At 45.0% G+C, this 12,672-nt stretch overlaps 1 protein-coding gene across 1 annotated transcript in view; it reads left to right on the forward strand.

Annotated features, from left to right (window-relative positions):
• Positions 1–12,672, forward strand: part of LOC115127406 (dedicator of cytokinesis protein 3-like) — a 311,415-nt gene that overhangs the window by 87,801 nt on the left and 210,942 nt on the right. The window contains 1 exon segment of the mRNA XM_065000744.1: positions 3,632–3,728. Within this exon segment, the coding sequence (XP_064856816.1) occupies positions 3,632–3,728 (97 nt within the window).

Here is a 12,672-nt window from a genome sequence, read left to right on the forward strand (position 1 = left end):
CCCAAAAAGGCCTGTGGTGTTGATGGTATCCTCAATGAAATTATCAAATATACAGACATTCCAATTGGCTATACTAAAACTCTTTAACATCATCCTTAGCTCTGGCATCTTCCCCAATATTTGGAACCAAGGACTGATCACCCCAATCCACAAAAATGGAGACAAATTTGACCCCAATAACTGCCGTGGGGTGGGACATGCGTCAACAGCAACCTTTGGGAAAATCCTCTGCGTTATCATTAACAGCAGACTCTTACATTTTCTAAATGAAAACAATGTACTGAGCAAATGTCAAATTGGCTTTTTATCAAATTATCGTACGACAGACCACATATTCACCCTGCACACCCCAATTGACAACCAAACAAACCAAAGCAACGGCAAAGTTTTCTCATGCGTTGTTGATTTCAAAAAAGCCTTTGACTCAATTTGGGATGAGGTTCTGCTATACAAATTGATGGGAAGTGGTGTTGGGGGAAAAACATACAACATTATGAAATCCATGTACACAAACAACAAGTGTGGGGTAAAAATAGGCATAAAACACACACATTTCTTCCCACAGGGCCGTGAGGTGAGACAGGGATGCAGCTTAAGCCCCACCCTCTTCAACATATATATATCAACAAATTGGCGAGGGCACTAGAACAGTCTGCAGCACCCGGCCTCACCCTACTAAAATCACATAGCCTCACTTTACTAGAATCTGAAGTCAAATGTCTACTGTATGCTGATGATCTGGTGCTTCTGTCCCCAACCAAGGAGGGCCTACGGCAGTACCTAGATCTTCTGCACAGATTCTGCCAGACCTGGGCCCTGACAGTAAATCTCAGTAAGACCAAAATAATGGTGTTCCAATAAAGGTCCATTCACCAGGACCACAAATACAAATTCCATCTAGACACCGTTGCCCTAGAGCACACAAAATACTATACATACCTTGGCCTAAACATCAGTGTCACAGGTAACTTCCACAAAGCTGTGAATGATCTGAGAGACAAGGCAAGAAGGGAATTCTATGCCATCAAAAGGAACATAAAATGCAACATACCAATTAGGATCTGGCTAAAAATACTTGAATCAGTTATAGAACCCATTGTCCTTTATGGTTGTGAGGTCTGGGGTCAGCTCACCAACCAAAAATTCACAAACTGCGACAAACACCAAATTGAGACTGCATGCAGAATTCTGCAAAAATATCCTCTGTGTACAACGTATAACTCGAAATCATGCATGCAGAGCAGAATTAGGCCGATACCCGCTAATTATCAAATTCCAGAAAAGAGACATTAAATTCTATAACCACCTAAAAGGAAGCGACTCCCAAACCTTCCATAACAAAGCCATCACCTACAGAGAGATGAACCTGGAGAAGAGTCCCCTAAGCAAGCTGGTCCTGGGACTCTGTTCACAAACACACCCCACAGAGCCCCAGGACAGCAACACAATTAGACCCAACCAAATCATGATAATTTTAAAAACGATAATTACTTGACACATTGGAAAGAATTAAGAAAAAAAATAGAGCAAACTAGAATGCATTTAGCCCTAAACAGAGAGTACACAGAATACCTGACCGATGTGACTGACCAGAAATTAAGGAAAGCTTTGACTATGTACAGACTCAGTGAGCATTGCCTTGCTATTGAGAAAGGCCGCCGTAGGCAGACATGGCTCTCAAGAGAAGACAGGCTATGTGTACTCATGACCACAAAATGAAGTGGAAACTGAGCTGCACTTCCTAACCTCCTGCCCAATGTATGACCATATTAGAGACATATTTCCCTCAGATAACACAGACCCACAAAAAATTTGAAAACAAATCAAATTTAGAAAAACTCCCATATCTACTGGGTGAAATACCACAGTGTGCCATCACAGCAGCAATATTTGTGACCTGTTGCCACGAGAAAAGGGCAACCAGTGAAGAACAAACACCATTGTAAATACAACCCATATTTATGTTTATTTATTTTCCCTTTTGTACTTTAACCATTGGTACACCATTACACCACTGTATATATACATAATATGACATTTGTAATGTCTTTATTCTTTTGGAACTTCTGCGAGTGTAATATTTACTGTTATTTTTTATTTATTTCACTTTTGTATATTATCTACTTCACTTGAGAGAGAGGAGATGGGAGGGGGTTAGGCTGTGAGGGAGGGGGTTAGGCTGTGAGGGAGGAGATTAGTTTGGCTTGTTTGGGTTAGGCTGTGAGGGAGGGGGTTAGGGGACAGAGGAAGAGTGTCACCACTTCCGCCGAAGTCGGTCCCTCTCCTTGTTCGGGCGGCGTTCGGGGTCGACATCACCTGTTTTCTAGCAATCACCGATCCACATTTCATTTTCCATTTTTTTTGTCTTGTCTTTCCACACACCTGGTTTCAATCCCATCAATTATATGTTGTGTATTTAACTATTTAACCCTCTGGTCCTTGTCCGGTATTGTTTATTGTACGTGCTTGTGCACGTTATGTCTGGTGTGCGTCGGGTTTTGGATCCATTTATTGATTGTTCTGGTTTCCGGTGGGTTTTATTATTAAAATGCCCCGTTGGAAACAGTTTTTGCGTCTGACTTCTCTGCCACCAGTACGCACCCCTTACAAAGAGAGAGAGGAGATGGGAGGGGGGTTAGGCTGGGGGACTGAGAGAGAGAGAGAGATTGAGGGGGGTTAGGCTGGGGGACTGAGAGAGAGAGAGAGAGAGAGAGAGAGAGAGAGAGAGGAGATGGGAGGGGGTTAGGCTGGGGGACTGAGAGAGAGAGAGAGAGAGAGAGAGAGAGAGAGGAGATGGGAGGGGGTTAGGCTGGGGGACTGAGAGAGAGAGAGAGAGAGAGGAGATGGGAGGGGGGTTAGGCTGGGGGACTGAGAGAGAGAGAGAGAGAGGAGATGGGAGGGGGTTAGGCTGGGGGACTGAGAGAGAGAGAGAGAGCAGATGGGAGGGGGTTAGGCTGGGGGACTGAGAGAGAGAGGAGAGATTTAGGAGATGGGAGGGGGTTCGGCTGGGGGACTGAGAGAGAGAGAGAGAGGAGATGGGAGGGGGTTAGGCTAGGGGACTGAGAGAGAGAGAGAGAGAGGAGATGGGAGGGGGTTAGGCTGGGGGACTGAGAGAGAGAGAGGAGATGGGAGGGGGGTTAGGCTGGGGGACTGAGAGAGAGAGGAGATGGGAGGGGAGTTAGGCTGTTAGTGTTGTGAGAGCTGTAGAATGGCAGTTTGTTTGAGTTTTTGACAAAGCGATTTTAAAAACGTCTGACTTCTGAATGATTTAGGAGGAAGTCTTAGATAATAATAGTCTGTTGGGTAGAAACACGTTGACAGCATGTCAGGTATCTAAACATGTACATACACACACACACACACACACACACACACACACACACACACACACACACACACACACACACACACACACACACACACACACACACACACACTCCCCATTTTGATGCTGTGTGGTGAATCATCTTGGTGTGTGTGTGTGTGTGTGTGTGTGTGCGGGCGTGCGAGCGTGCGAGCGTGTGTCTATGTGGTTGTGTGTGTGTGCGGGGTTCCTGTGTCTAGATACACAAGCAACCTCACCAACTAGTTTCTCAGAGCTTTACTTAAGTTTTTTTTTTGTATTCTACAGGCAGTATGAGACAGTGGTGTCGCTGGAAGACCCCATAGTGACGGAGGTGACGTCCACTCTGCAGGAATGGGCCCTGTCGTGGAAGCAACTCTACGTGGTGAGTACTGATCTGCTTTTACGCACAAATGGTGTGTCAACTTGAGATGTCTCTAGTTTTTATTTTCTGACCCAAGTAAAAAGTGTGGCGTGTCGCTCCGGACGTTCAAGTTGTAGTTTTTTTGTGAAATGCTGAACCAGCCCTTCTCAACCAGTATTCACTATCAAAATAGCATTTTTTTTTTTAAACACACGAAACACACACAATGAATAGGGTCAGTTCTATATCCAGGGTCAGTTCTATATCCAGGGTCAGTTCTATATCCAGGGTCAGTTCTATATCCAGGGTCAGTTCTATATCCAGGGTCAGTTCTATAAACAGGATCAGTTCTATATACAGGGTCAGTTCTATATCCAGGGTCAGTTCTATAAACAGGGTCAGTTCTATATCCAGGGTCAGTTCTATATACAGGGTCAGTTCTATATACAGGGTCAGTTCTATATCCAGGATTAGTTCTATATCCAGGGTCAGTTCTATATCCAGGGTCAGTTCTATATCCAGGGTCAGTTCTATATCCAGGGTCAGTTCTATATCCAGGGTCAGTTCTATAAACAGGGTCAGTTCTATATCCAGGGTCAGTTCTATATACAGGGTCAGTTCTATATACAGGGTCAGTTCTATATCCAGGATTAGTTCTATATCCAGGGTCAGTTCTATATCCAGGGTCAGTTCTATATCCAGGGTCAGTTCTATATCCAGGATCAGTTCTATATCCAGGGTCAGTTCTATATACAGGGTCAGTTCTATATCCAGGGTCAGTTCCATAAACAGGGTCAGTTCTATATCCAGGGTCAGTTCTATATCCAGGATCAGTTCTATATCCAGGGTCAGTTCTATATACAGGGTCAGTTCTATAAACAGGGTCAGTTCTATCAACAGAGTCAGTTCTATATACAGGGTCAGTTCTATCAACAGAGTCAGTTCTATATCCAGGGTCAGTTCTATATCCAGGGTCAGTTCTATAAACAGGGTCAGTTCTATAAACAGGGTCAGTTCTATATACAGGGTCAGTTCTATAAACAGGATCAGTTCTATAAACAGGGTCAGTTCTATAAACAGGGTCAGTTCTATATACAGGGTCAGTTCTATAAACAGGGTCAGTTCTATAAACAGGGTCAGTTCTATATCCAGGGTCAGTTCTATATACAGGGTCAGTTCTATATACAGGGTCAGTTCTATAAACAGGGTCAGTTCTATCAACAGGGTCAGTTCTATCAACAGGGTCAGTTCTATCAACAGAGTCAGTTCTATATCCAGGGTCAGTTCTATCAACAGGGTCAGTTCTATATCCAGGGTCAGTTCTATAAACAGGGTCAGTTCTATATACAGAGTCAGTTCTATAAACAGAGTCAGTTCTATATCCAGGGTCAGTTCTATATCCAGGGTCAGTTCTATAAACAGGGTCAGTTCTACATCCAGGACAGGGTCAGTTCTATATCCAGGGTCAGTTCTATATCCAGGGTCAGTTCTATAAACAGGGTCAGTTATATAAACAGGGTCAGTTCTATAAACAGGGTCAGTTCTATATACAGGGTCAGTTCTATAAACAGGGTCAGTTCTATAAACAGGGTCAGTTCTATATCCAGGGTCAGTTCTATATACAGGGTCAGTTCTATATACAGGGTCAGTTCTATATACAGGGTCAGTTATATAAACAGGGTCAGTTCTATAAACAGGGTCAGTTCTATCAACAGGGTCAGTTCTATCAACAGAGTCAGTTCTATATCCAGGGTCAGTTCTATCAACAGGGTCAGTTCTATATCCAGGGTCAGTTCTATAAACAGGGTCAGTTCTATATACAGAGTCAGTTCTATAAACAGAGTCAGTTCTATATCCAGGGTCAGTTCTATATCCAGGGTCAGTTCTATAAACAGGGTCAGTTCTACATCCAGGACAGGGTCAGTTCTATATCCAGGGTCAGTTCTATATCCAGGGTCAGTTCTATAAACAGGGTCAGTTCTACATCCAGGACAGGGTCAGTTCTATATCCAGGGTCAGTTCTATTAACAGGGTCAGTTCTATAAACAGGGTCAGTTCTATCAACAGAGTCAGTTCTATATCCAGGGTCAGTTCTATATCCAGGGTCAGTTCTATATCCAGGGTCAGTTCTATAAACAGGGTCAGTTCTACATCCAGGACAGGGTCAGTTCTATATCCAGGGTCAGTTCTATATCCAGGGTCAGTTCTATAAACAGGGTCAGTTCTACATCCAGGACAGGGTCAGTTCTATATCCAGGGTCAGTTCTATAAACAGGGTCAGTTCTATAAACAGGGTCAGTTCTATATCCAGGGTCAGTTCTATATCCAGGGTCAGTTCTATATACAGGGTCAGTTCTATAAACAGGGTCAGTTCTATCAACAGAGTCAGTTCTATATCCAGGGTCAGTTCTATATCCAGGGTCAGTTCTATAAACAGGGTCAGTTCTATAAACAGGGTCAGTTCTATATACAGGGTCAGTTCTATAAACAGGGTCAGTTCTATAAACAGGGTCAGTTCTATAAACAGGGTCAGTTCTATATACAGGGTCAGTTCTATAAACAGGGTCAGTTCTATAAACAGGGTCAGTTCTATATCCAGGGTCAGTTCTATATACAGGGTCAGTTCTATATACAGGGTCAGTTCTATAAACAGGGTCAGTTCTATAAACAGGGTCAGTTCTATCAACAGGGTCAGTTCTATCAACAGAGTCAGTTCTATATCCAGGGTCAGTTCTATCAACAGGGTCAGTTCTATATCCAGGGTCAGTTCTATAAACAGGGTCAGTTCTATATACAGAGTCAGTTCTATAAACAGAGTCAGTTCTATATCCAGGGTCAGTTCTATATCCAGGGTCAGTTCTATAAACAGGGTCAGTTCTACATCCAGGACAGGGTCAGTTCTATATCCAGGGTCAGTTCTATATCCAGGGTCAGTTCTATAAACAGGGTCAGTTATATAAACAGGGTCAGTTCTATAAACAGGGTCAGTTCTATATACAGGGTCAGTTCTATAAACAGGGTCAGTTCTATAAACAGGGTCAGTTCTATATCCAGGGTCAGTTCTATATACAGGGTCAGTTCTATATACAGGGTCAGTTCTATATACAGGGTCAGTTCTATAAACAGGGTCAGTTCTATAAACAGGGTCAGTTCTATCAACAGAGTCAGTTCTATATCCAGGGTCAGTTCTATCAACAGGGTCAGTTCTATATCCAGGGTCAGTTCTATAAACAGGGTCAGTTCTATATACAGAGTCAGTTCTATAAACAGAGTCAGTTCTATATCCAGGGTCAGTTCTATATCCAGGGTCAGTTCTATAAACAGGGTCAGTTCTACATCCAGGACAGGGTCAGTTCTATATCCAGGGTCAGTTCTATATCCAGGGTCAGTTCTATAAACAGGGTCAGTTCTACATCCAGGACAGGGTCAGTTCTATATCCAGGGTCAGTTCTATTAACAGGGTCAGTTCTATAAACAGGGTCAGTTCTATCAACAGAGTCAGTTCTATATCCAGGGTCAGTTCTATATCCAGGGTCAGTTCTATATCCAGGGTCAGTTCTATATCCAGGGTCAGTTCTATATCCAGGGTCAGTTCTATAAACAGGGTCAGTTCTATAAACAGGGTCAGTTCTATATACAGGGTCAGTTCTATTAACAGGGTCAGTTCTATAAACAGGGTCAGTTCTATCAACAGAGTCAGTTCTATATCCAGGGTCAGTTCTATATCCAGGGTCAGTTCTATATCCAGGGTCAGTTCTATAAACAGGGTCAGCATTTTGACTTGGGGAAAACAAGGTTTTGGGGGATCTAACTTGCTTTACCACCTTTTCCATGTGGTTTCTTCCTTCACAGACTCCATGATGACCTCTTCCTAAATACTTGTTTAAATTATACATTTTTTGTTTGGTTTCCTAGAAACAAGAGTGACTCAACATACCCCACTCTCCCCTAACGCTATTGCTGTTAATTTGTTTTCCATAGTGTCATCATCGCCTGGTCTTTCTCTCCAACGATGGGAGAATCACCCCCAGATACACCTGGCTGGATGGGTCACTATTATAGATGGCCGCAATCACCCCCAGATACACCTGGCTGGATGGGTCACTATTATAGATGGCCGTAATCACCCCCAGATACACCTGGCTGGATGGGTCACTATTATAGATGGCCGTAATCACCCCCAGATACACCTGGCTGGATGGGTCACTATTATAGGTGGCTGTAATCCCCCAGACACACCTGGCTGGATGGGTCACTATTATAGATGGCCGCAATCACCCCCAGATACACCTGGCTGGATGGGTCACTATTATAGATGGCCGTAATCACCCCCAGACACACCTGGCTGGATGGGTCACTATTATATATGGCCGTAATCCCCCAGACACACCTGGCTGGATGGGTCACTATTATATATGGCCGTAATCCCCCAGACACACCTGGCTGGATGGGTCACTATTATAGATGGCCGTAATCACACCCAGATACACCTGGCTGGATGGGTCACTATTATAGATGGCCGTAATCACACCAAGATACACCTGGCTGGATGGGTCACTATTATAGATGGCCGTAATCACCCCCAGATACACCTGGCTGGATGGGTCACTATTATAGATGGCCGTAATCACACCCAGATACACCTGGCTGGATGGGTCACTATTATAGATGGCCGTAATCACACCCAGATACACCTGGCTGGATGGGTCACTATTATAGATGGCCGTAATCACACCCAGATACACCTGGCTGGATGGGTCACTATTATAGATGGCCGTAATCACCCCCAGATACACCTGGCTGGATGGGTCACTATTATAGATGGCCGTAATCACACCCAGATACACCTGGCTGGATGGGTCACTATTATAGATGGCCGTAATCACCCCCAGATACACCTGGCTGGATGGGTCACTATTATAGATGGCCGTAATCACCCCCAGATACACCTGGCTGGATGGGTCACTATTATAGATGGCCGTAATCACACCCAGATACACCTGGCTGGATGGGTCACTATTATAGATGGCCGTAATCACCCCCAGATACACCTGGCTGGATGGGTCACTATTATAGATGGCCGTAATCCCCCCAGATACACCTGGCTGGATGGGTCACTATTATAGATGGCTGCAATCACCCCCAGATACACCTGGCTGGATGGGTCACTATTATAGATGGCCGTAATCACACCCAGATACACCTGGCTGACTTGATGGGTCATGTCATCATCTGACGAAGAGGACTCTTTTGTTTAGACATTTAGTTATCTAGCTAAACAACGAACCGACTCATACTACAACCAATACAAACATTGTCATCCCGACTCATACTACAACCAATACAAACATTGTCATCCCGACTCATACTACTACCAATACAAACATTGTCATAGCTCTAGTATGAATCTGCAGGTAACTAAAGCTAACAAACTTGGTTTGATGACCTTGAATAAGGGTTTCAAATTTGGGAAAATGACACTCTCTAATTGTTTTATATTTTTGACATTTTGTCAGGAAATGCAGCTCCGTCTCAGGTTCTGCTGTTGTGCAGTGGTTGCACAGCCTTTCCTCTACAGGGAGCCAGGTTTTCCTGTGTCTACCCTTCTCAATGGCAAGGCTGTGTTCACCGAGCCTGTAATTTGTCAAGGTTTTTCTAAGGCTTTGATCAGTAACCATGGTCAAATATTTAGCCACAGTGTACTGTCGATTTAGGGCCAGATAGCACTGCATTTTGCTTTGTGTTTGTGTTTGTGTTTCCCAATAAGCAATATAGTTTTGTTTTGACTGTGTTGTAATTTGGTTTATCCTGATTGATTGGATGTTCTGGTCCTGAGGCTTCAGTGTGTTAGTAGAACAGGTTTGTGATCTCTCTCTCTCTCTCTCTCTCTCTCTCTCTCTCTCTCTCGCTGTCTCTCTGTCTCTCGCTGTATCTCTCTCTGTCTCTGTCTCTGTCTCTCTCTCTCTCAATTCAATTGAAGGGGCTATGAGAGAGGAAGAGTATCTGAATCTGAGATGACTATTTTAACCCAAGGGTTTAAACAATCCTTTCTTCTTTGTGTGTGTGTGTGTGTGTGTGCCTGCCCCACCTTTGTATCGTTGGGTCAGCTGAGCACAGCAGCAGATTCAGAACACTACAATGTTTCCTCTTTTCACCAGTATCATTCCTTACAGCAGAAGCATCTAGTCTTCCTCAGTGATCTGTTGATGTGTTAGCCCTAAACTGAGACTGGCACTTGGTGCTCGCTACAAATGTTTTTGATGCACCTTGATCCACTCTCCTGTCGCTCTCTCTCTCTACGCACATGCACGCACACACACACACACACACACACACACACACACACACACACACACACACACACACACACACACACACACACACACACACACACACACACACACACACACACACACACACACACACACACACACACACACACACACACACTATACAGGTGTGAAAACCTTTGTCCCTTCCTCTTGGCTGTCTCTGTGTGTCATCACAGTGTCACCTCTGTCTACTTCCGCATCGTATTCTCCTAGCATCTGTCATTCACAGTGTACTGTAATTCAGTATGATGTTTGTGCAGAGAGAACATTCAGTATGATGTTTGTGCAGAGAGAACATTCAGTATGATGTTTGTGCAGAGAGAACATTCAGTATGATGTTTGTGCAGAGAGATACCATACTGTAATTCAGTATGCTGTTTGTGCAGAGAGATACCATACTGTAATTCAGTATGCTGTTTGTGCAGAGAGATACCATACTGTAATTCAGTATGATGTTAGTGCAGAGATAACATACTGTAATTAAGTATGCTGTTTGTACAGAGAGATAGATCATACTGTAATTCAGTATGCTGTTTGTGCAGAGAGATGCCATACTGTAATTCAGTATGATGTTAGTGCAGAGAGATAACATACTGTAATTCAGTATGCTGTTTGTACAGAGAGATGCCATACTGTAATTCAGTATGATGTTAGTGCAGAGCGAGATACCCTGATGAAGACAGCTTGGCTGTCGAAACGTTGGTATTACATTTTTGCATCTGAGTTCCTAGAGTGTGCGGCTTTCTTTTATTTTCACGTTTCTACTCCGCTAGCCAGCACCTCGTCTTAATAGGTGTGCGTTTCTTTTTCTTCTAGTGGGTTAACTGTCTACCGGGGGAACAGTGGGTTAACTGTCTACTGGGGAACAGAGGGTTAACTGTCTACCGGGGGAACAGTGGGTTAACTGTCTACCAGGGGAACAGTGGGTTAACTGTCTACCGGGGGAACAGTGGGTTAACTGTCTACCCGGGGAACAGTGGGTTAACTGTCTACCGGGGGAACTGTGGGTTAACTGTCTACCGGGGGAACAGTGGGTTAACTGTCTACCGGTGGGAACAGTGGGTTAACTGTCTACCGGGGGAACAGTGGGTTAACTGTCTACCGGGGGAACAGTGGGTTAACTGTCTACCAGGGGAACAGTGGGTTAACTGTCTACCAGGGGAACAGTGGGTTAACTGTCTACTGGGGAACAGAGGGTTAACTGTCTACTGTGGGAACAGTGGGTTAACTGTCTACCGGGGGAACAGTGGGTTAACTGTCTACTGGGGAACAGAGGGTTAACTGTCTACCAGGGGAACAGTGGGTTAACTGTCTACTGGGGAACAGAGGGTTAACTGTCTACTGGGGGAACAGTGGGTTAACTGTCTACCAGGGGAACAGAGGGTTAACTGTCTACCAGGGAACAGAGGGTTAACTGTCTACCAGGGGAACAGAGGGTTAACTGTCTACTGGGGAACAGAGGGTTAACTGTCTACTGTGGGAACAGTGGGTTAACTGTCTACCGGGGGAACAGTGGGTTAACTGTCTACTGGGGAACAGAGGGTTAACTGTCTACCAGGGGAACAGTGGGTTAACTGTCTACTGGGGAACAGAGGGTTAACTGTCTACTGGGGGAACAGTGGGTTAACTGTCTACCAGGGGAACAGAGGGTTAACTGTCTACCAGGGAACAGAGGGTTAACTGTCTACCAGGGGAACAGAGGGTTAACTGTCTACTGGGGAACAGAGGGTTAACTGTCTACCGGGGGAACAGTGGGTTAACTGTACCGGGGGAACAGTGGGTTAACTGTCTACCGGGGGAACAGTGGGTTAACTGTCTACTGTGGGAACAGTGGGTTAACTGTCTACCGGGGGAACAGTGGGTTAACTGTCTACTGGGGAACAGAGGGTTAACTGTCTACCGGGGGAACAGTGGGTTAACTGTCTACCAGGGGAACATTGGGTTAACTGTCTACCGGGGAACATTGGGTTAACTGTCTACCGGGGGAACAGTGGGTTAACTGTCTTGTTCAGGAGCAGAATGACAGAATTGGACCATTTTACCTTGCAGAGCATTATGTTATTTTACTGTACTGTACTGTACTGTATTGTATATATAGTTGTATAAGGACATGTATGCTGGAGACAGTAGTGTTCAGTGTGAAAGAAAAAGCCCTCAGGGTTTGGGCCCCCTCTGTCATGTTGTATTTCGTACCTGTGTAAACCCCTCTACTGAATCAGACTGACGTGACCACCTCAATCTGCTCTCACCTCAGCACCTTGTCCACAGGAGAGAAGGAGAGTGGGAGGTAGACGGGGGAGGACAAGGGTGAAGGGTGGGTCAATGGGTGGTTAAGAGGCTTGTGAACAGCGGGGGGGGGTGATGGGGTGATGGAAGGAGTGATGAGGAGGAGAGGGAAGGAGAGAGGGAGGTGGGGGAGAGAGGGAGGTGGGGGGAGAGAAGTAAGGAGTGAAGAGGAGGAGAGGGAAGGAGAGAGAGGGAGGTGGGGGAGAGAAGGAAGGAGTGAAGAGGAGGAGAGGGAAGGAGAGAAGGAGGTGGGGGAGAGAGGGAGGTGGGGGAGAGAAGGAAGGAGTGAAGAGGAGGAGAGGGAAGGAGAGAGGGAGGTGGGGGAGAGAGAAGGAAGGAGTGAAGAG

The sequence above is a fragment of the Oncorhynchus nerka genome, linkage group LG15 (genome assembly GCF_034236695.1).
Source record: "Oncorhynchus nerka isolate Pitt River linkage group LG15, Oner_Uvic_2.0, whole genome shotgun sequence".
In the NCBI taxonomy this organism is placed as follows: domain Eukaryota; kingdom Metazoa; phylum Chordata; class Actinopteri; order Salmoniformes; family Salmonidae; genus Oncorhynchus; species Oncorhynchus nerka.